Genomic DNA, 25,720 nt, shown 5'->3' on the forward strand with positions numbered 1-25,720 from the left:
GAAAGAGTGATGTTCAGACTATTATCTGTGTATCATAGACCTTTTCACTGGTTTTAGACACAAATATCACTATTTATTGATGCGTGAAGAAAGAAGCAAATTTTAGGGAAATCTGTGTAGTATTATTAGAAAAATTAAGTTCAGTGTGGGATGATATTACAAAAAGTCTTCTGTAGCACTGTATTAGAATGTTGGTTTTTCTCCCTTTACATCATCCACAAAGATTCTAGTCTTAAAATAATTTTTAGTTTCTACCAAGAAATATTTTTAAATGAGTTGGTCACAGGGGGAAGATGGATTTTTTTTTTTTCTCCTCAGTGATGTTGAATAGTAGATAATGGCCTTAATGTTTAAAATGGGGATTTCTTTGCTCTAAGCAATCGCTCAGGGTTATAATTCTTCATTTAAGATTACACAGTATCTCATTTGTAAAGCTTCCACAGACTAATTCTATTAAAAATAGCTTCTTCTATGGCTCTACATATTTGCATACTATATATTTATTGATTCATTTAAAGGTGTTAAATGTTGTTAAAAGAGATTATGTACACATTGTTGGCTAGCATATAACATACCCTGTCAAATTAGTTTTAAAGTAAAGAAGATTTTCCCACATTTTTCACTGGGAATTTCTGAAAAGAGTCAAATTTTCCTATCCTATTGGACAACTTTCTCTCTTTCTGCTTTGTCATCATTGTAGTTTTTGAAGGGAAAATTTGAGGAGGATACTGATTTGTTATATTTTAAATATTTATTTTTAAACTCCATAGGTTATCCTGTCATACCAAAGTACTACTTTGTGCCAGGTGATTTTGTAGAATATGAAAAAAGAAACCCTGGTAGTCAGAAGCGATTTCCTAGCAACTGTGGCCGTGATGGAAAACTGTTTCTTTGGGGACAAGCCCTTTATGTCATTGCAAAACTCCTGGGTAAGTGAAGAAGATTGGGAACAGTTTTTTTTCTTATTATCAAGTCTTTAGAAATAAGTATGTCTTTGTTGACATTGACATTCTTTTTGGATTTGGGTGGTGTTTCATGCTGTTAAGAGGTCTTGGGGGAGTTTCTTAGCATGGAAAAGTACATTAATATGTCTATTGCACTGAATGATGATGGATGTTTCTGGGAAGAAAGTCAAATAGGTGTGGGTACCACTATGATCATTTTGGGCTGCATTCAGCTTAGTAGATAGGGTGCTAGCAGAAGGCTATGGAAACTTTGAGTCTCTTTTATAAATGGAATACAGTTGTGATTTAGTATAACAATCATGCTTGGTCATACCTGTAGTAAACCACTTGCCATAAGGAATCAGGTGTCTCAAAGTTTTCTTCTTTCCAGTAAATACATGTTGGCAGTTTACTCAGTGAGGTGGAGGCATAATGGAGCCACTATTCATAATTCTTTGAAGAATTGTTTTTCAGCTTCTCCTAAAACTTCAGCTGAAGTATCTTTGGATACATTGAAATGAAAGTTAATTTAATGCACGCAAAAAAGCATTATGCATCTTGCTATACCATTCCTTGCTAAATTTTTTAATATTATTAGCATTTCCGTCAAAAAGGTTATCATAATAGTCAGAATTCTTTTATGACAAACAGATTATGAAACAAGCTGACTGTAAATACTGTACCTGCACTAAAAGAACTGCTTACTGTGTGAAATACTGTTATTGTCTTTGTTGTTCTTAGTATTACTGCATAAAAGCTAAATTTGTTTGTGCTGTAAGAATAATCATCTTTGGTTCCTTTTTATATTCCATTAGGGAAGAATATTTCAAAGTCCAGATTTCCAATTCAAGCTTTACACAAATGATATATATAAGAGCAGACAGAAGCTATTCAAAGAAGAGAAAATTAAGTTAATGCTGTCTTCAGTTTGCTCATTTCCTGACTATATTTTCTGTGTCTCCATATATACTTAATCCTAATTTAAGAACCTGTAGAAAATTTTTTTCTTTAAAGGGACAGCTCTTTGATAAGGAGTTGATATTATTTATGCAGGTTTTGCTTTAAGATTTTCCAAAAGAAAAAAATAACATACATAAGGTAGTTTTCTTAGAATCAAGCCAAGTTGGTAAGGTTATCTCTGGTTAGAATTTTATTTCCATCTTATTAGCATGAATACAAAGAAGCCTTGTTGATAATCAGCTAAATAAAACATATTTTGGCAGAGGAGTGGTTAACCTATCTAAGGACAAGAATTTTAACATCAGAATCATAAGTTTCTGTATACTACACTTGGAAACAAATGAGCATGATGAAATTTTTCTGTGAGTCTGAGACTGAAAACTGGTACCTGGGATATGGGATTTGAGATCTAAACCTTCTTCATCCTGCTTTTTGCTGTATATACAGCTTGGGGTTGAATGCAGGATTGACCATATTCTATATAAGCAGATTGAGCTTTAAAAAACAAAGATTGAAAACAATATCAGTCAGTAACAAAACATTGGACCTTCCTTACTCCAAAATAAATGTATTGAATGTAGACAAATTTTGAGTGTAGATAGCATTTTCTTACGTTAAGACCAGAGTGAATAGAAATAATCCAGGTCATGCCTTCATCTCTGTTTTATGACCATTTTGAATACGAAAGAGCATTCAAAGAAACAGTTTCTCTTTTGCCTGCTGCACTTCTAAAAAGGCAGTAGAGGACATGAGTAGGTGTATTGCAGACTACGAAACCACATACTTATCTCCTGCTAGAAAAAGAGATACTGCATATTAATTAGCACTCTGACCTAGCTGTGTGTCATCTGGTTAACAACTCACTGGTTAAAATGAATAAGGTCTCAGAAGATTGAATCATTTAGTTGCTCTTGACTATTGTATAACTGTCCCCCCTGCCCCAAGAACCATCAAACTTCTATGGATGTTATTAAGATTCCACACAACACCTTTACTAACAAAGTCTTATTTATTTATTAAAGGAGCCTCAGTAGGATATCTGCTTAACAACATTTTGTGGGCAGTTAATTGGAATTACATGAGCATAATAGAACAGTAAATCTTTAAAAATATTCTGTAATATATGGCTTTCACTAATTCAGTCTAGTTTGTAATTGGTGAAATTTAATATTTTGCTCTATGTATGCCTTAGTTAATAATTATACAACAAAACTATGTGACTTTTATGTTAGAGCAAAAAGACTCAATATGCTGTTTCCTTTCCCAAGGCCTGAACTGCCCATTGTGTTCTTAGAAAATAGTTAATTATTACAGTAATTTTTTTTCTTTAGAAAATTTAGACTTTTAGAAAATCAGTGTTTGCTATAAAATAGGTAAATAAATCATAAACAAGGAACTACCACGTGAAAAGGGCTTCCATGCTTATAGTACAACAGCAGTTGAAGACATTACCCTCATTCTGGTCAGTGCCCCATAAAAAATGCTCCATCTCAGATATCTCTTTCAGAATTTAGTGTTAGGAAACACTGTTTTCCCTCACTGAGCTAGTTTTCTTCCTTGAAACTGCAAATACATTATTTTTATTGTAGAACAACTTTATTGAGGTAAAATTACGTACATTTCACCTACTTAAAGTTTACAGTTCAATATTTTTTAGCATATTCACAGAGTTGTGCAACTATAACCACAATCAATTTTAGAATATTGTCATCAATCCCCCCCCCAAAAAAAAGCCCTATACTCTTTAGCAGTCACTCCCCATGTACCCCTAATCACTTCATCCTTCCCCTTAGCGCTAGACAATCATTAATCTACTTTCTATTTTATAGATTTACCTATTCTGGACATTTTATATACCTCAAATCATATAATGTATGGCCTTTATGACTCACTTAGCCTGTCTTCAAGTTTCACCCATGTATTAGCACTTTGTTCCCTTTTTTTTTTTTTTTTTTGTCTGCACCGCGCAGCATTCGAAGTCATAGTTCCCCTATCAGGATCGAACCTGTGCCCCCTGCAGTGGAAGCGTGGAGTCCTAACCACTGGGAAGCCGGGGAATTCCTGCACTTCATTCCTTTTTATGGCAAAATAACGTTCCATTGTATGGTTATACCACTTTTGATTTATCCATTCATCAGGTGATGGACATTTGGGTTGTTTCCACTTTTTGGCTATTATGAATAATGCTGCTCTAAACTTTCATGAACAAGTTATCGTTTGACATATGTTTTCATTTCCCTTGGGTATATACCTAGGGGTAGAATTGCTGAGTCATATGGTAACTCTGTGTTTAACATTTGGAGCGCTTCTAGACTATTTTCCAAAGTAGCTGTGCCATTTTACCTTCCAGCCAGGAGTGTATGAGGGTTCTAATTTCTCTACTTTCTCTCCAACCCTTATTCTTGTCTGTGTTTTGACATTAGCCATCCTAATGGGTATGAGGTGTTATCTCATTGTGGTTTTGATAAGCATTCCCCAAATGACTAATGTTGTTGAGCATCTTTTCATGTGCTTATTGGTATATCTTCTTTGGAGAAATGTCTATTCAGATACTGTGGCCATTTTTTTTTTTTTTTGTCAGTACGCGGGCCTCTCACTGTTGTGGCCTCTCCCGTTGCAGAGCACAGGCTCCAGACGCGCAGGCTCAGCGTCCATGGCTCACGGGCCTAACTGCTCCGTGGCATGTGGGATCTTCCTGGACCAGGGCACGAACCTGTGTCCCCTGTATCGGCAGGCGAACTCTCAACCACTGCGCCACCAGGGAAGCCCTGTGGCCATTTTTAAATTGGGTTATTTGTCATTTTATTGTTAAGTTGCAAGAGTTCTTTATATATTCAAGATAGAGGTCCCCTACAAGATATGTGATTTGCAAATATTTTTTCCCATTCTGTGGGCTGTCATTTTGCTTTCTTGATGGTGTCCTTTAAGACACAAAATCTTATCGCTTTGGCAAAGTCCAATTTATCTCATTTTTTCTTTTGTTACTTATGTTTTGATGTAATTTTGTCTAATACGAAGTCACAAAGATTTACTCTTATATTTTCTTCTAACAGTTTTATATTTTTAACTATTACATTTAACTTTTTAAATCTGTTTTGCATTTATTTTTGTAGGTGGTGTGAAGAAGAGGTCCAGCTTCATTCTTTTGCCTTTGTATATTCACTTATCTCAGTATTTTGTGTGGGGGAAAAACTATTCTTTTCCCTGTTGAATTGTTTTGGCACCCTTGTCAAAAATCAGTTGACCATAATGTAACAGTTTATTTCTGCACTGATCAGTGGATCAGTCTGTTCCACTGATCTCTGTCTTTATGCCAGCACCACGTTGTCTTAATTACTGTAGCTTCTTCCTTTCAATCTGGATGCCTTTTATTACTTTTTCTTGCCAAATTTCTCTGACTGGAACCTCCAGCACAATGTTGAATAGAAGTGGCAAGAGTAGACATCATTGTCTTGACTCCTGATCTTTGGAGCATAGCATTCCATCATTGAGTGTGACATTAGCCATGGGTTTTTCATAGATTCCCTTTTTCAGGATGAGGAAGTTCCTGTCTATCCCTAATTTGTTGACTGCCTTTTATCATGAAAGGATGCTGAATTTTGTCAAGTGTTTTCTGTGTCTACTGAGCTGGTCACATAATTTTTATGTCCTTTGTTCAATTGATATGGTGTATTACAGTAACTGATTTGGGGAGGTTAAGCCATTCTTACATTTGTGGGGTAAGTCCCTTTTGGTCATGGTATGTAATCATTTTTATATGTTACTGGATTTAGTTTGCTAGTATTTTTGTTGAGTAGTTTTGTGTCTATATTCAGAAAAGATTTTGATTTGTGATTTTCTTCCCTTGCGGTGTCTTTGATTTTGGTATTAAGGTAATACTGGCCTGTTAGAATGAGTTGAGAAGTGTCCCTCTATTATTTTTTGGAAAATTTTTGTGAAAGATTGGTTTTAATTCTTCTTTAACTGTTTGGTAGAATTCATCAATGAAGTCCCATGGTCCTGAACATTTTTTGTGTGGAAAGTTTCAGTCACTACTTGTTACACATCTGTTCATATTTTCTGTTCCTCTTTGAGTCAGTTTTGGTAATGTATGTATTTCTAGGAATTTTCCCATATCATCTAGGTTATCTAAATTGTTGGCATACATTTTTTCAGAGTATTCTCTTGTAATCCTTAAGGTTGCTAGTAATGTTCCTAGTTTCATTCCTGATTTAGTAATTTGAGTCTTCTTTCTTTATTTTTTGGTCAGGCTAGCTAAAGGTTTGTCAACTTTTGAGTTTTTCAAGAATCTACTTGGTTTCATTTATATTCTGTATTGTTTTTCTATACTCTATTTCATTAATTTCCACTCTTAATTTCCTTCCTCTTGATTGCTTTTGATTTAGTTAGCTCTTTTTCATCTGCTTTCTTAATGTGGAATATAGATTATAGACTGGAGAATTTTGTTTTATTTTTTAATTAATTCATTCATTTATTTATGGCTTCGTTGGGTCTTCGTTGCAGTGCGTGGGCTTCTCATTGCAGTGGCTTCTCTTGTTGCGGAGTGTGGGCTCTAGGCACGCAGGCTTCAGTAGTTATGGCACGCGGGCTCAGTAGTTGTGGCACATGGGCTTAGTTGCTCAGTGTCATGTAGGATCTTCCCAGACTGGGGATCAAACCCATGTCCCCTGCATTGGCAGGCAGATTCTTAACCACTGCGCCACCAGGGAAGTCCCAAGAATTTTCTGTTTTAATGTAGCAATTACAGTTGTCAATTTCCCTCTGAGCATTGCTTTACCTAAATCCCCTAAGTTTTGGTATGTTGTGTCTTCTTTTTCAATCATCTCATCAGAAAGTACATTAGAAAGTATTTTCTAATTTCCCTTTTCATTTCTTTTCTGACCCATTGGTTATTTAGGAGTGTGTTGTTTAATTTTATTATGTTTGTGAATTTCTAAAACTTCTTCCTGTTAATTGATTTCTATTGTGGTTGAAATCAATTTCAATTGATTCTATTTGAATAGAATTCTATTTGAATTCTATTTCTAAATTCTGGTATTTCATTCTGTTATGGTTGAAGTATATACTTTGTATGATTTAAATCCTTTTAAATTCACTGATGCTTATTTTATGGCCTAGCATATGAAAGATATTACATGTGCATTGAGAAGGATGTATATTCTGCTCTTGTTGGATGGAGTGTTCTATAAACATCTATTAGGTCCAGTTGGTTTACAGTGTTTTATAGATACATTTTTGATCATGTCATTTCCTTTTTTTTTTTTCAGCTGATGAATTAATTAGTCCTAAAGACATTGATCCTGTTCAGCGTTATGTTCCACTACAGAATCAACGTAATGTGAGCATGAGGTTTTCCAATCAGGTAAAGAGATATATAAAGATATTTTATTTCATAACTTAGACTCATCCAGACATTTAACACTTAATTGAAGAAGAAATTTTATTCTGAATGGGTTTTTATTGTTCCTTCTGAGGGCAAAGCTTTTCTGTCTTCTGGTTAGTTAAGATTTACCTGTGGTAAAGGGCTATTTGTTAATGAGGAAGTATGAGTCAGATGTGTCCCACGAGATGTCTCACAGGTAAACATTTTCACCTTCACAGTGGTTGTGTTTAAGGTGTCAAATGTCTTTGAGAAGATGCAGTATGTATGGGTGGCATGGGGACAGATGAGATGGCTCTGTTACTGAAGGGAGTGGGGGTCCATGAAAGGCCCTTCGCTTGATGTCTATCCAGTGCTGTCTCTGTGACAGGACTGAGTGACAGACAGAGTTGTTCTTAGTACTTGGTAACATGTCAGGTGAATAAATAGTTAAATTTTTTTTTTTTACATTTAGTACCTATGGATTCAGACTGTGTTGTGTCAACAAAATAAGTGTTTGCAGGATCAGCAAGATTGATGTTGACTTGAGCAAACCCTCATGTATTAAATGATACCAGTAATGAGTACTGTTAAAATGAAACTGTAGTGTGGATTGTTGAAATTGCCTGAGGAGACAGGGAATGAACCTGAGTGTGTGCCTGGGATTCCAAGCACACGCTTATTAAATTTATTTAATAAGAATAGCATCAGCACTTACAGAAAATATGCTTACGAAATTGAAATGCTCCTTTTACTTTAAAAATATATGTATAACACATACACACACACACACAAACACACACATAAATGCTTGTTTTAACGAGAGAAAGGGAGAGCCAACCAGCCTCATTAGTATCATTAGTATCAATAGGTTCTCTCACACTGTTTCTCTGCTTCTTTTGCTGGTCCTCAAACAAAACATCTCGTTACTCTGAGTGGTTCATAGATGAGAAGCTTTTGGGAGAAAGATGCCTATGTTAATATGTGATAAAAATTTTACGCTGGCCTATTAGTTCCCATATAAGGCAGGGATTTGGCCTTTATCTTTATTTACCACTCATCTCTGGAATATATTTACCAGTCAGTAAAGTGGAATATATTTAACCTCATGTTACCTAGTGCTGTGACTCCGAGCCATTTTAAGACTAGTGTGTATCACTTACATAGCATGTGTGATGCACTTCTAGGGTGATGAAATCTCAAAGCCTTTTCTTAGAATATAAAGTGACCTATTGGTCGCAGGTTTGAGGTGTGGGGGCAGGAACCAGAGAACATCAAAGCACACAGCTAACAAAATCAACCATTTAAACACTTCATGCTTGACCCATATAAGGAGGGCTGTGGGTTATATGTAATTTTTGACATACAATATTCTTGCAACTCTTTCTCTCCCACTCAAGAAGGCAGAGTACAAGTGAGTGAGAGTGAATTTTATAGAGAATTTACTCTAGGTATATTTTTTATATTGAAATCATTTTCTAATGTTGCTACTAAATTATGTGATGTTCCTCCCAGGTAGAGTCGTATCCTATCTAAGAGCCTTGCTCTAAGGTCAGGACAGGGGCTTTTCTCCTGCAGCCATGTTGGGATTACATCCATACATTGTATATAGTTTCTGGGAAGGAAATGATAGGAAAGATTGGCAGCAGAAAATTGCCGGGAGGTGTTATCGCCCCACCCTACTGGCAGCTTGGTTGTGGTGGTATATAAAATGGTGAGGTGCCTTTTCCACTTTCTCAACCATTTAAGCAGTAGCCAAGACCTGGCATGCCCGTATCCATTGTTGGGGCTAGATGGCTTGGCTTGGTGAAATACGGAAGTCAGACAGGGCCCTCTGCCTGAAATGCTGGTGGCAGTGCCCTCTCAATCATGATTGACCAGGTCAGATCTTGAAATTAACTGATCTGTGTGGATTGACCCTGTCAAGTGTCAGAAAAAGTAAGTAGAATAGTAAAGTTCAGACATTTCCTGGAAACAAGAGAAATCCCTGACTTCGAAGGAAGTTGTATCTGAGGTCCCCAGCACTCACAGGACTCAGAAGCTGTTATACTCAACACTTACAGTTTATTACAAAAAAAGGAGAGAGGATAAAATTAGTGAAGGCACACGGGTCAAGTCCTGAGGAAACCAGGCACAAGCTTCCAAATATTCTCACCCAGTGGAGTCGTGTGAGACACAGTTACCCAGGAATGATGTGTGACTACATATGCAAAGTGCTGCCAGCTAGGGAAGCTTGCTCAGGCTTGAACATCAAGGATTTTTATTGGGGGTCAGTTGTGTAAGCGGGTAGCACCTGCATGATTGACCGCAGTTATTGAAGCTCTAACCCCCCCCCAGAGAAAAAGCAGATGTTCACCATAAATCACATTGTTCGCATAAACCATATAGACAGACCGGAACAGTATGGCCCAGCGCCTCAGGCATGCAAAAACACTCTTATCTGACAGAACATTCCAAGAAGCCAGAAAGCCCATCCTGAAAGCATGCCTTTCTTGGAAATTTTCAAGATTTAAACAACCCAGGCCTGCTGGGCCAGCTTATTCCTTCACAGAAGGGTTATGGCAGAAGGAAGTCTTCCAGAATCCAGAGAGCTGTGAGTGTGCCAGAACTGTAGAGAGGTCCACTCCCTCAAGTGTGCATGGGGCTATTGGCACATTGCAAATGCAAAACACTGAGGACTGAATTGGCAGCTGTTGATTTTCTTAACTTTACCCTTAGCAAATTTATTTTTGGAAAAGGGGTTGTATCCGGGGTTAAGGCTGAGGTTGGAAAAGGGTATCAGCTGGGATGACCCTCCTCACTACTCTCTCACTAGTCAGGAGTTGCTGTTTTCTCTTGATGTTACTTGGAGAATAAAATTCCCTTTTATAAATAAAGTTTAGAGGAGTAGAAAGAAATGCATTGTTAGCAGTAGCAGGTATACTTTATAGTATTGTGAGATTTTGACCAAAAGAAAACAAGAAAACTTTTGCAGACCTTAGAATGTATGTTCCTAGAGACCAGATACCATGTTTTATTCACTTTTGTAGCTTCAGTATCTGTCATAGTACTGTAACACCTGTTATATAGGAGGTTCTCAGGGTTTAACTTGAATGTTTGAGTGTGCTTGATGGTATGTGTGGGAAGAAGGTATGTCATGGAAAATCGTGGACTTATGCAAATATCCCTAAATCTATTTCTCTAATTCTGACCTCTTTCCTAATATTTAAACTTGAATTTCCAACTACCTGGTGATCATCTCTCCACAAATCTCGTCTTTAAAACCCAACATTTCTGGATGTATACGTAACTCTGTCTCATTGAGTTGTATACTTTATATATGTACAGCTTTTTATATGTAAATTATATCTCAATAAAGTGGTTTAAAAATTTAAAAAATGAAACCCAACATTTCTAATGCCAAATTTATCTTCTTGCTTCAAAGTAGCTCTTTTCTCCCTAGTCTCTACCTTGGATAAGGACCATCTTCAATACTCTTTTCTCATGCCAGTAGCTCTTACATTCAGGTGGTTATCATATTGGCTCTGCCTTCAAAGTAGCATCTACATTTGTCTCTTCATATTTATCCCCACTGCCATGTACCACTCAGACTTCATTACTACTCAATGGCATGGTTTTAGTAATCTCTCTCTGTCTTCAGTCTCTCCTCCTGTTTATTCTCTGTGCTTGAGAACACACGATCTTATAAAGTATGGATTCATTTATGTTGTTTCCTGAAAACCTTCCATGACACTCTATACTGTCTACAGGGTAGAGTCTAAATTCCATATCCTCATACAGTCACCTCATTTCGTGTTTTTCACTTATATCTTACAATTTCTCCAAATTTCTCCCAACCATCCCTGTACTATGATCTCAGCCAATTTGCTGATCTAATATCACAACTCACCCTCACCCACTCCCAGGCCTCCACTCTTAGTACAACCTTCATCCTGAAACCCTGGCCTCTTTTTCAGACAGGATCCTTTAAAAGCCTATACAGTTCCTCTTCCTTTAACTACATATAAAAGTTACATAGATGCATTTTGTAAAAAGTGAAATAATATAGAGGAGATTACAATGCAATTACATTGTTACATTTGGTACTATTAACTATGTAATTTCCCCATTTCCAGAAAAGCCTTTCTTTTTTTTTTTAAACCAGATCTGTCTTCTAAATTTTTGAATAATGTAAATGTAACCCTTAAAGAAAGTCATGAGGTAAAAGTCAATCGTGCTTAAAACTCCTTTAAATATTAAAAACAATATTAATATCAAGAAGTGGGAGACAGATCTAATAAATTTTTATAAATCTATGCAGGGATTAAAAAGACTGTGGTAAATTGACATGAAATGGCACAAGAAGTGGATTATAATAAATGCTCAGTAAACATAAAGTAAAGGGTAGCTCACAGAATGGTGGGTTAAGAATAATCATATTGTATAAAATAAGCTATTTATGAGTACATGTTTTATCATACAAAGCTGGCTAGTTCTGGGAAAGGGAGGAGGTGATCATAAAGACTGACTTTCTGAACTTTTATTCATATAATATACACTTGTATCTTTTGTGCATGCTGTTGGTTTGTCATATACTGGTTTGCATTACTACTTTTTTAATAGACCATTTAAAATTATTGCAAAATATTCAAATATAAAATGCCAAGCAGTATAGTAAAAAAAAAAAAAAAGTCTATTGTATTTATCCCAACTTCTACCATTTCATCATTCTTTCCTTTTTGAATGTCCCTGCCTTCTTCTGTTGTCATTTTCTTTCTGTTCGCATAGCTTTCTTTCGACATTATTTATGAGTAGGTCTTCTAGCAACAAATTTCTTAGTTTTCCTTTGTCTAATAATGTCTACTTCCTTTTCATTCCTGAAGGCTACTTTCATTAGATGCAGGATTCCTGATTGACAGTTGTTTTCTTTCAGCACTAAGAATGATTGTGTACTTCTGGCCTCCATAGTTTCAGACAAGAAATCCCTTGCCAATTCAAATTTGTGTTCTTCTACAGGTAATATGCCATTTCTCTTGGCCTAAGTCTCTTTATGCCACTGGGTGGACGGCCAGGAGATAACAAACTCAGCTGATGCAGGTGTATCGGCCCGCTTGCTGGTTACCCAGGGGTTGGGTAGTCTTGGCACTGCTGAGAAGCTGCTGCTGTAGGCTGCTCAGAATTCCATGCTGGTGCACTGGTTGTGGAGTGGGGGTTGGGATGGCCCTTGGAGCTTCACTGCTGCTATCCTAGATGAATTGGACTGCCCACTAAAGCCTGATTTGTGGAGCAGGGGTCAAGACAGTTCACTGGGGCTTCTTTGCTGATGCTACAGTCGTGTTGGCCCATCAAGTGCCCTGGTTGTAAAACAGAGGTTGGGTGGGCCCACTAGGGCTTTGAAGGTGCTGCTGAAGGCAGATTGGCCAACTAGTACCTCAAGTAGAGGAACTAGGGTTGGATCTCCCCACTTGGTCGCTGTTGTGGTTCTTGTTTCCCAGTCCTTTGGCCAGAGAGAACAGACTTTTATTGCTTTTGTGTTTATTTTTTTGTCTACGCCTGATGGTTGTTTCAGGCTGCAGGCCTCTACAGTGCTCAGCCCAGTGTGTATGGGATCTTAGGACTCTCACCACATTGCCATTCTTCAAGTCCTGGGGTTGGTTCTTAGCCAGCCTTCTTTCCAGTTCTCAGAGCCCTTGACTCATTATCCACTGAATTATTTCCAGGGTAAATAATTGTATTTAGAGCAGGAGGGAAAACTGAGTCCAGGCTATCTTGTTCTTTCTTGCCCCCTTTTTGTTTGTTTGTTTGTTTGTTTGTTTGTTTTTTGCGGTATGTGGGCCTCTCACTGTTGTGGCCTCTCCCGTTTCGGAGCACAGGCTCCGGACGCGCAGGCCCAGCGGCCATGGCTCACGGGCCCAGCTGCTCCGCGGCATGTGGGATCTTCCGGAGCGGGGTACGAACCCGTGTCCCCTGCATCGGCAGGCGGACTCTGAACCACTGCGCCACCAGGGAAGCCCTCTTGCCCCTTTTTTTAATGGATAATATTTCTTCATAAGTCTTTCTATGAATAATAATTAAGAGTTAAGATCTCTTCTGTTCCTTGAATAGTCTTTTTTTCTGTAATTTTTAAAAATAATATTTGCTATAATTTATTGAACATTTATTTTTTAATAAAAGCTTTATTGAAATATAATTTACATCCAATACAATTCACTAATTTAAAGTGTACAATTCAATGGCTTTTAGTGTATTCATCACAATAAATTTTAGAATATTTTCATGACCCCAGGCACTCTCTAGTTTCTTCAACCTATCTCTCTCTCCCTACCCAGCCCTAGGCAACTACTAACCTACTTTCTGTCTATATGGATTTTCCAATTCTGGGTATATCATATAATGTGTGGTATTTTGTGACTAGATTTTTTCACTCCACATAATGTTTTCAAAGTTCATCAATGTTGTAGTGTGTATCAGTATTTCAGTCCTTTTATGGCGAAATAACATTTCATTGTGTGTGTATACCACTTTATTTATCCATCCATCTGGTGATGGACATTTGGGTTGTTTCCACTTTTTGGCTATTGTGTCTAATGCTGCCATAAAGTTTTGTGTACACGTTTTTGTGTGACATGTTTTCATTTTTCTTGGATATAATGGAATTGCTGAGTCATATGCTAATTTTATGTTTAATATTTTGAAGGACTGCAGGCTGTTTTTCAAAGCGATTGCACCATTTTGCACTCCTACCAGCAATGTATGAGGGTTCCAATTTCTCTACATTCTTGTCAACACTTGTTATTATCTGTCTTTTTGATTATAGCCTTTTAGTGTATAAGAAGTGATATATCATTGTGGTTTTGACTTGCATTGCCCTAGTTACTCTAGTTACTAAAGTCATTGAGCATCTAGTCATGTATTTTTGGGGCATATGTATATGTATCTCTTCAGGCAAATGTCTTTTAAGATATTGTGGTCATTTTAAAATTGGGTTCTTTGTCTTTTTTATTATTGTGTTGTAATAGTTCTTTATGTGTTCTACATATGAGTTCCTTCTATTATTTTGAAATATTTCCTCCCATTTGGTGAACTATTATTCCAATTTCTTGATGGTGTCATTTGAAGCACAGACAATTTGCATTTTGATGAAGTCTGATTTATCTTTTTTTTTTTTTGCTGTGCTTTTGGTGTCATATCTAAGAAACCATTGTCTAATCCAGGGTCACAAAGATTTCTGCCTGTGTTTTCTTCTAATAATTTTATAGGTGTAACTCTTACATTTAGGCCTCTGATCCATTTTGAGTTAATTTTTGTACATGGTACGTGGTAGGCATTCAGCTCCATTCTTTGTATGCAGATATCCAGTTGTCAGAGCACCATTTGTTAAATTTCCTGAGTGATCTTTTTCTTTTTTATTATTGTGGTAATATATGCATTACATGATATTTATCATTTTAACCATTCATAAGTGCACAATTCAGTGGCATTAAATAAATTTGCAATGTTGCAAAACCATCACTGCTATCTATACCCAAAACATTTTCATCATCCCCAACAAAAACTCTGTACCCATTAAACAGTGACTCCCTCTACTCCCCTCCCTCCAGCTCCTGGTAACCTCTATTCTACTTTCTGTCTTTATGAATTTGTCTATTCAGGTATCTCATATAAGTGGAATCATGCAATATTTGCCTTTCTATGTCTGGCTTATTTCACTAAGCGTAATACCCAAGGTAATTTTTATGTTTTACTAATGTGGTGTTTCTCTTTCTTCCCGTTGGTTATTTTTCACATACCTGGTGATCCTCATTTGTTCACTTGTGTATTAGGTGATAGATGATGGTCTGATTATTCTCAGTGTATTAAGTGGTCCTCTCTCCCTGTCCTGCAGCCCCAACAGGGAGTGAGGAAGACGTGATTGGGAGTTTTGTCTCTTGAGGATCCAGTGGGGAACAAACAAGACCCTCATTACTCTTGCCAAATGCCAGAATGTGAAGGGCTTTACTTTGAGGAACCTATTGCCAACACTAAAAGCATTAACTCATCCCAGCCAGTTTGTTCAGTATGTTAAGAGAAAAACCCCGTTTTACTGTTTTATTGCTGACTGTGGCTCCTTGTGTGCCACAGTGGCCTTTATCAGTTCTGTGTCACATCTCACTTATCCTGTCCAGTGTTTCTGCAAACGAAGTACCCTTCTGGGGCCCCTCTATTTGGTGGATCAACTCCCATACCTGTGGCAGCATTATGGTAACACTCTAAGTGGTATAGTTTGGTTATATAGGCTTCCTCTGCTCTGCTTTCTTCATTAATGCACTTCTATTTGCCATCTTTTACACTAGAAATGTGCTGAAATATCTGATTTGATACCCCTTTTTTCTTTTTCTCTTTTTTGTTATGGCTTTAGTCTTTTTTGTTTTGTTTTGTTTATTTTTAGCATCTATATGGTCATTTCTGTGGGGTCTGGAGAGGAATGAGAATTGAGTGTATGTGCTAACGCCACTCTCTAGAACTAGAAGCCCAGGTCTACTTACCATGCTTGAGTCTTCTCTCATTGTTTCTGTTAAATATCTTGTTCTCCAGCCACACTCTGTGCTTCTTCAGATCTTGATTGATGGACCTAACACTGGGATTTTAGCAGGGTAGATGTTCACTGAACAGTTGTGATAGCTCCAAGTAGATGCAAACCAAGTAAATTAAATGCCAGAATTATTAAAATTGGTAAAGAAACATGTGAAGGAGAATAATTTATACCAAACGGTTATTTAATCTGTTCTTTAGTCTTGTAGATAAGGTAACAATGCCTGCTCCACTTACCCCTACTTTCCTATGTCACGTTTGATTTGGAAAAGATAAATTATACAAAAGATCATATTATCTAATCATCCTGTAAATTACTCCCTGAAAACAAGTCTTACGGGTTTAGAAGTCTGCTTTCCTATAACCCTTTGCATACACCATGTTATAACACTTGTCATGCTATTGTAGTTGTTGGTTTACATGCCTGCCTCTCTGGCAGGGGTACTCAGAGTAGGGAATGTGTCTTATTCTTTTTTGCCTTCTATCAGTCTAGTTTGGTATTTGACAAGGCTAGAGAAAGGAAATGAGAAAAATAGAAAACCGCTATTGATTGTGCTTCTGATGATTATAGGCATGGTACGAACTGCTTTATATGTATTATGTCTGATTTTAACACTTTTCTGAAATAAATATTATTATACCCACTTTACAGATAGATAATGCAAGTCTCAGAGAGGTTTGGTAATTTTTCCAAGGTCACACAGTTGTCAAGTGGCAGAACCAATATGAAGGTGTTAACTGAAGAAGAAAAGGAGGAAGGGATGTCAAGCATGGAAGCAATGATTTTCATAATGGTATGAAGGAGTTAACAGAGGAAATATTTTGCTTCCTGGACAGCCTGGCTCAATATCACATCACAGAAAAATAGTTTCACCTGTGCCTTAGGAGACTGAGAGGTCTGTGGAAATGATCTGAAAAATTAAGTGGAAAGATGTTACATCAGTACAAAATGTATGCTGGGATACATTATATATAACATTTGTAATGTTAATAGGGTCTAATTGTTACTTTCTTCTTCCCTGTTAGCACTGGGATGAGACCAAGTCCACAAGTCTAACAGTTAGTAATTTTATTAGGGAGTTCCTTCTTCCTTATCCAAAGGAAGATACTTTCCAGAGGCTAGCAAGATTCTTTATTTGAGTGTTTACTCCCCTTCTTCTTTCACCCTAAGTTGTTCCTGTTAGGGGGTCCATCATTTTCTGTTGCCTAGGTAATTCTCGTGCTGACTACCTGCTGGTTATCTGTGGATGAGACTTAGACTGTTCACACTGCAGAGCCTCTGCCATGTTAATGTGAGATAGGTCACTTGGAAACTGTTTGTTTTGAGCCTTTGCTACTCATTCATATTTGGAAGAAACTGTAAGCAGCTTACTATGTCCATTTCACGGATTCATTGTGTTCTGCATTATGGTTTTCCACTGGGGATAAGTTGACCCTAAAAAGGACATCCTTTTGTAGCAACTGGGGGCTTTTTGGAGTTCTGTAACAAATGGACTTTATTTTGAAATGTGTGTTATACTAATCAACATACAGAAGATTCCTGGTTTAATAGGAAAACAAACTTAATATCTTTTTAAATGTTTGCAGGATTCTTTCTGAAACTAACACATTTAACAGGCAATAGAATAAGACCAGCCAGGAATTGGATTTCTTTTCTTAATTTTTAAATCAATTTGCAAAAAATTGAACTTGTTTCTTGAAATAGATATTGAATGCAACAGAATTTTTACATAAATAAGCCATTCTAATGTCAACAGAAAAGTCACAGGTAAAAACACTCTGATATGAAAATGCTATTTTAGCATTCAAGAATATAAATAGTAGAGATTTCATATAGACATTCTGCCTAGCAAAACAATTAAGAGCACAGCCTCTGGAGGCACATTGCATGGGTTTGAATCCAAGTTTGGGCAAGTTGATTAAACTCTCTGTGCCTTAGTTTCCTCACATGTGAAATCAGAATAATACCTCATAGATTTGTTAAAGATTTAAATGAGTTAATATAGGTGAAAAGCTTAGAGCAGCCCCTAGTTTATAGTTAAGCACTCAATAAATGTTAGCTATTATTATTTGCATTTTGATAGTTTCAATGCAGACATGGTAGTTAATTTAGGTACCCAGCAGTTAATGAAAAGAAAAGTTACAAAGTCGTGTTGCTGTTGTACATGGCTCATGATGGGAATTGAAACTATGAGAGCAGATGGTTTTGGAAAGCTAGGCTTAAGGCTTAGTTCTTTGTAAGGGTACAGGTAATGCAGGTGGTGTGGAGTAAAGGGATGTTCAAGGAAGGGCAGGACAGAAGAATCCAGCAAGAAGGTAAAACAATGTCATTGGATTGAAAGTGTGAAAAATGTTAACTGTGAGACAGTGGTTCGAGAAAGCTGACTACCTAATTGGCAGGGGAGAACAGCACAGCATTGGCAGAAACTCAAGTGCTGGTGTTTTTGACCTTGCATTGTTCACCCCTCGTGTAATCTGGGGAAAATCTGCTAACATTTATGGACCGTAGTTTTCTAATCTATAAAATTATTTGGCTGGGTTTGATCGTGAATCTCCTTCTAGCACTTTTGTTGCTGGCTTCCATGATCTGGGTTACAGGTAACCTTTGAGTGATTTTAGTACATAGTGTGCCCAAAAGCCAGATTGTAGGGAGTTAAAGAGTGATTAAATGGTGGGAGGCCATCTGTTCAGGAAGTGAGTTTGCTGCAGTCCAAGACAGGTTATAAACCTCTCCTAATTTAGTAGATTTGTTATATAGCACTCCTAGAATATGGATTTATACCTGCTTCCCTTTTTTATGTTCTTGTTTCAGATCTGTTCACAGTTTTTAAAGGTTTATTAGCCTTAGGTGATTTAGAGAAACTTTGCATGAAGCTCAGTTTTATTTGTTCATTCTAATGCTCTGAAATAGTGTAACCAGTTTGAGACATAATTTCTACTTAAAGGATTAAAAAAACTCTACTTCATTAGCTTGACAAAGAAAGAAAGTGCTTGTGTGGGACCAAAAAGCCAAATTTATCTACAAGCATGGGAATGAATTTGAGTGCTGAACAGAAGTTCTTATGATTATCATAATGAAACAGAATAAAATAGTCAAGGCATCAGAAATGCTTCTGAAAGTCTAGCCTGCCTATGCCACAATACACAAAGGTTTTCTTCAGGAATACTGTCTGCAGTCTTTAAGGGAAATGAAAGCCTTCTATCAACTAGTATTTATACCAGAGCCAATGAAAATTAAATACTTGGTCAAAAACATCCAGAACTTAGAAAAGTTAAATTTGAAGTAAAAAAAAAAGAAAAAAGAAAAAATGAGCTTAAACAAATATAATAGCATCATTCTTTTTTTTTTTTTTTTTTTAATTTTTGGCTGCATTGGGTCTTCTTTGCTGAGCGCGGGCAGTGAGCAGGGGCTACTCTTCATTGCGGTGCGTGAACTTCTCATTGCAGTGGCTTCTCTTGTTACACAGCACGGGCTCTAAATGCACGGGCTTCAGTAGCTGTGGCTCGCGGGCTCTAGAGCGCAGGCTCAGTAGTTGTGGCTCGCGGGCTTGGTTGCTCCGCGGCATGTGGGATCTTCCCAGACCAGGGATCGAACCCGTGTCCCCTGCATTGGCAGGCGGATTCCTAACCACTGCGGCACCAGAGACATGTCATGCTAATTAACCAACTGAACTTGCTAAAATTAAAATTCCAATAATAGGCGTGAGATATAATGAAATATTTCATCTACAAGATGAAGACTTCTTATATTCATGGCTGAAATGTAAAAGAGGAAAAATAGACCCAAGCAAGAAAACAAGGTTTATTGTCCAAATTAACGATGTACAAGGAATATTATCATCTAGTATTGTTTTAATGAATCTACTGCAAGTCTCAATTCGTGCCCCTGTTCTGATTCAACACACTGAGCCCACTTATATTCCTGGCATTTTACTCTGAGAACAGAATCCTGTTTATTCATAAATATAAATAAATTTATGAATTTACCTGGGACTTCCCTATTTCCCTTTTTTTTCTTATTCTTGAATCTACAAAAAGTTTTTAAAGGTCTATTGATCTTTGAAGAGAAACCTATCCTTTATTTCTATTCTAACCCTCTCTTATTTAATGAGCCATATTATGAGGCACTGTCAACCAGAGGACTGGGCTTTGGAAACCCTACTCCCTGACAGTGAGGAGCAGTGTTCTCTCACAAGGTCCTTAGAGAGTTCCAGGTGTTTTTGCCATTGTACTAATAAAATATGAGTATTTTTGGTCAGCTACTTGAAGCAATATTTTACGTTTATGACATAATCATCATGATAGAGCAGATCATGTGTGTTGAAGCACCCTTGAGAGAATTCAGTTTCACATTTATCATTTTCAGTGATAGCCAAGCTTTGAATCTGAGAAGTAGACTAGCACATTTAATATGCCAATTAAAATGAATTGATCTACTTTGACAGTCTTTGGAGAAAAGGTCAATATGAAAGGAATGCTTTTTAGTCATAAAAGCTTATTTTCCAAGCTGCAAAGTTTCTAAATTTAGGATGAAAGTCAGTACGTATTTACTAAATCATGTACATATTTATACAGATCTGAGCTAAAAACATATACACTTGTTGGTCTCTCATTTTTCAAATTAATGAAGAAAAGGGGGTTTCATACTTTGTTTCCTGAAAATACAGTTGCATAAAATTTTGTACAAATTGTTTTCCTGAAGATTAAAGAATATGAGATATATATGTAATTTTTATTTTTAAAAAGGTGATATAGTATAGTGGCTTTGCATCATAGAGGCCTAGCTTATATAAAACCCATTTCTTCTACTTACTAACTCAGTGACCTTGGACAGTTTAATTAATCTCTCTACGCCTCACTTTCTTCATCTATTAAGTAGGGGTAATACTTCATAACTCATGGTGGTTGTATGTAATTAAGTGGTAATATTGTATGTAAAGCTCTTAACAAAATGTCTGACATTATAAGACCTAAATAAATATTATTGCTATTTTTATTTTATTCCACATAACTTATTTTATAAATAATATTGCTTTCTCATTAATGAGAATGAGAACAATCCTAAACAGTCTGGAGAAAAACATTATATTTTCAACATTTTGGCTATTACTATGCATAGGCTTTCTTACTATGCATAGTCCTACTGGATATTCAGTTTTGCACTCGCTAACACTTATTTATACTATCATAGTTATTCTTCATATTATTTCTATAAAATGTTGTTTTAAATGTCTATATGATGTTTCTTTATTTGGCTATGTCAAGTTTCCTGTATCATATAATGTAATATATGGCTATATCGAGTTTCCTGTACCATATAATGTAATACACTTAAATGTAATAATTTCTGTTCTAGAAGTTTATCCTAGTAAGAGCCGATTAAGATTTAATGTGTACTGCATTATAGTGTTTTTAAGACTGCTGTTGTGGCTAAATAGCTTTTCGTTAAAAGGTCTCTACTTACTTATCTGTCCCTAAATGAAATATTTTATATTCTATAGTGTTCATTAGCCAAAGAAAATAAGGCAAGAGATAAGATAAAACAATTTTTCACACTTACATAAAAATGAAAATCACTTTCTAGAAACTTTCCTTCACTAAGACACACTTGATCCAAATGTATTATTATAGACCTTAGCCTAGATTTGGTAATGTTTTATTTTTTAATCAAATGTATCTATATAAACCATAAAACTACCCATAGCTCTGTAGAGAGGAGTTGATTTCTTCTTGTTTCACCGATAAAGTTCAAAATTATTTGCCATGCCATTATGTTTATTACCTGTACCTCACATACATGGTAGAATATTAAAAGTATATTAAGAGACTATTAAGATTATCAAGAGCATCTTGTTTAATTCCCTCATTTTATAGAGCAGGAAACTGAGATTCAAAGAGAAGTGACATGTCCGAGGTCACACAGGTACATATCCAATGCTGGAACCCAGGTGTCCTGAAGTGTGGCCTGATGAGCCATATACACCATGGTGAAAATGCACATATACTACATGGTATTAAAGAAAATACTATTCAGTGACACTTATTAAAAATGATAAGGCAGACTATTCAGGACCGTCACAATAGGTATACGGACCACTGCAGTGGGATTTTACAGTGGGGAAGAGACATTGGACTCAACTCCAAATATAGCATGGGCAAGAGGGAATTTATAGCCAAGGAGCAGGGTGGTGGTCAGTGGATGAAAAATTACTAAGAGGAAATATCACTGGTAAGGGGGATTCTGGCTAAACCAACCAACAGGATTCTTTGCTTAAGAGAGGCCAGGGTGATCAGATATCACTTGGGGGATGGTAGAGGATGAGGAATCTGAACAGATACAAAGGCTGAACAAATAGATATTGATGGTGAGGGTTCTGGTTAAACTGACTAAGCAGGATTCTTGCTAAAACTGAATTTTACAAGGAAGCACACAGATGAGCCTACAAGGAGGTTCAGGAGCCTGACTAAAGTTTGCTTAAGTGAAGAATCATTGCCAGTGGGGCTTATAATATTAATGTCATTTTCCTGTGTCCTCATTGTCCCTTAATTATGACTAAGGTAGATAGTCTTAAGCAGCATACCTTTCATTATTGCAGCTTCCACACAGCAACTAGCATAGTGCTTCTATAGCTAGGCCAACAAATAATCATTTATCAACCAGTCACTTACCAGTAGGAATGTGAAACCACTATTTAGTTTCTGTCATTCCTTTGTTTTCTCCCACATTGGAAAGTTTTTCATTTATTTTTGTTTTTTTAGTACTCAGAGAGTTTGACCTTATTAATCATTATATATTAAAATACTTGTATAAACTTTTATAATGTCTACTGATTAAACATTATAGTTGGGCTGTTTTGCAGAAGATAAGATTTGAATTTTGAAGAATTGGAAAGAATGTAAAGGAAGGATTAGCCTCATTAAGGAGCCATTTGAATATATTTTTTAGATTATATTCAATTTAGAAAAAAATAAATTTTGAGTATTTGACCTGTTAAATTTCTCTTATCTCTTTGTATGTCTTTGATTAAGACTGTCCCTATACACATGCAAGCCACTGTTTTAATTTGGACAAGTTTTTTTTTTTTAATTTGGAAGATATCAATAGTTGCACTTTAAAAATTAGCCCTGTATTGATAGGTTTTTTTTTCTCATTTTAACATCTTTATTGGAGTATAATTGCTTTACAATGGTATGTTAGTTTCAGCTTCACAACAAAATGAATCAGTTATGTATATACATATGTTCCCATATCTCTTCCCGCTTGCGTCTCCCTCCCTCCCACCCTCCCTATCCCACCCCTCCAGGCGGTCACAAAGCACCGAGCTGATATCCCTGTGCTACGCGGCTGCTTCCCACTAGCTATCTACCTTACGTTTGGTAGTGTATATATGTCCATGCCTCTGTCTCGCTTTGTCACAGTTTACACTTCCCCCTCCCCATAGCCTCAAGTCCATTCTCTAGTAAGTCTGTGTCTTTATTCCTGTTTCACCCCTAGGTTTTTCATGACATTTTTTTTTCTTGAATTCCATATATATGTGTTAGCATACGGTATTTGTCTCTCTCTTTCTGACATACTTCACTCTGTATGACAGACTCTAGGTCTATCCACCTCATTACAAATAGCTCAATTTCGTTTCTTTTTATGGCTGAGTAATATTCCATTGTATATATGTGCCACATCTTCTTTATCCATTCATCCGATGATGGACACTTAGGTTCTTTCCATCTCTGGGCTATTGTAAATAGAGCTGCCAAGAACATTTTGGTACATGACTCTTTTTGAATTATGGTTTTCTCAGGGTATATGCCCAGTAGTGGGATTGCTGGGTCATATGGTAGTTCTATTTTTAGTTTTTTAAGGAACCTCCATACTGTTCTCCACAGTGGCTGTATCAATTTACATTCCCACCAACAGTGCAAGAGGGTTCCCTTTTCTCCACACCGTATCCAGCATTTATTGTTTCTAAATTTTTTGATGATGGCCATTCTGACTGGTGTGAGATGATATCTCATTGTAGTTTTGATTTGCATTTCTCTAATGATTAGTGATGTTGAGCATTCTTTCATGTGTTCGTTGGCAGTCTGTATATCTTCTTTGGAGAAATGTCTATTTAGGTCTTCTGCCCATTTTTAGATTGGGTTGTTTGTTTTTTTGTTATTAAGCTGCATGAGCTGCTTATAAATTTTGGAGATTAATCCTTTGACATTTGCTTCATTTGCAAATATTTTCTCCCATTCTGAGGGTTGTCTTTTGGTCTTGTTTATGGTTTCCTTTGCTGCGCAAAAGCTTTTAAATTTCATTAGGTCCCATTTGTTTATTTTTGTTTTTATTTCCATTCCTCTAGGAGGTGGGTCAAAAAGGATCTTGCTGTGATTTATGTCAAAGAGTATCCTGCCTATGTTTTCCTCTAAGAGTTTGATAGTGCCTGGCCTTACATTTAGGTCTTTAATCCATTTTGAGCTTATTTTTGTGTATGGCGTTAGGGAGTGATCTAATCTCATACTTTTACATGTACCTGTCCAGTTTTCCCAGCACCACTTATTGAAGAGGCTGTCCTTTCTCCACTGTACACTCCTGCCTCCTTTATCAAAGATAAGGTGACCATATGTGCGTGGGTTTACCTCTGGGCTTTCTATCCTGTTCCATTGATCTATATTTCTGTTTTTGTGCCAGTACCATACTGTCTTGATTACTGTAGCTTTGTAGGATAGTCTGAAGTCAGGAAGCCTGATTCCTCCAGCTCCGTTTTTCGTTCTAAAGATTGCTTTGGCTATTCGGGGTCTTTTGTGTTTCCATACAAATTGTGAAATTTTTTGTTCTACTTCTGTGAAAAATGTCAGTGGTAGTTTGATAGGGATTGCATTGAATCTGTAGATTGCTTTGGGTAGTATAGTCATTTTCACAATGTTGATTCTTCCAATCCAAGAACATGGTATATCTCTCCATCTATTTGTATCATCTTTAATTTCTTTCATCAGTGTCTTATAGTTTTCTGCATACAGGTCTTTTGTCTCCTTAGGTAGGTTTATTCCTAGATATTTTATTCTTTTTGTTGCAATGGTAAATGGGAGTGTTTTCTTGATTTCACTTTCAGATTTTTCATCCTTAGTGTATAGGAATGCCAGAGATTTCTGTGCATTAATTTTGTATCCTGCTACTTTACCAAATTCATTGATTAGCTCTAGTAGTTTTCTGGTAGCATCTTTAGGATTCTCTGTGTATAGTATCATGTCATCTGCAAAGAGTGACAGCTTTACTTTTTCTTTGCCGATTTGGATTCCTTTTATTTCTTTTTCTTCTCTGATTGCTGTGGCTAAAACTTCCAAAACTATGTTGAATAAGAGTGGTGAGAGTGGGCAACCTTGTCTTGTTCCTGATCTTAGTGGAAATGCTTTCAGTTTTTCACCATTGAGGACGATGTTGGCTGTGGGTTTGTCATATATGGCCTTTATTATGTTGAGGAAAGTTCCCTCTATGCCTACTTTCTGCAGGGTTTTTATCATAAATGGGTGTTGAATTTTGTCAAAAGCCTTCTCTGCATCTATTGAGATGATCATATGGTTTTTCTCCTTCAATTTGTTAATATGGTGTATCATGTTGATTGATTTCCGTATATTGAAGAATCCTTGCATTCCTGGAATAAACCCCACTTGATCATGGTGTATGATCCGTTTACTGTGCTGTTGGATTCTGTTTGCTAGTATTTTGTTGAGGATTTTTGCATCCATGTTCATCAGTGATATTGGCCTGTAGTTTTCTTTCTTTGTGACATCCTTGTCTGGTTTTGGTATCAGGGTGATGGTGGCCTCGTAGAATGAGTTGGGGAGTGTTCCTCCCTCTGCTATATTTTGGAAGAGTTTGAGAAGGATAGGTGTTAGCTCTTCTCTAAATGTTTGATAGAATTCA

At 36.6% G+C, this 25,720-nt stretch overlaps 1 protein-coding gene across 5 annotated transcripts in view; it reads left to right on the forward strand.

The window, feature by feature from the left end:
- Positions 1-25,720, forward strand: part of PHKB (phosphorylase kinase regulatory subunit beta) — a 192,499-nt gene that overhangs the window by 90,197 nt on the left and 76,582 nt on the right. For all 5 annotated transcript variants that reach the window (XM_082676232.1, XM_082676233.1, XM_082676234.1 and 2 more), the window contains 2 exons: positions 771-929; positions 7,172-7,266. In XM_082676232.1, coding sequence (XP_082532358.1) covers positions 771-929; positions 7,172-7,266 — 254 coding nt within the window. The remainder of the gene's footprint in view (positions 1-770; positions 930-7,171; positions 7,267-25,720) is intronic.

The sequence above is a fragment of the Grampus griseus genome, assembly GCF_964374135.1.
Source record: "Grampus griseus genome assembly, chromosome: 19".
Lineage (NCBI taxonomy): Eukaryota > Metazoa > Chordata > Mammalia > Artiodactyla > Delphinidae > Grampus > Grampus griseus.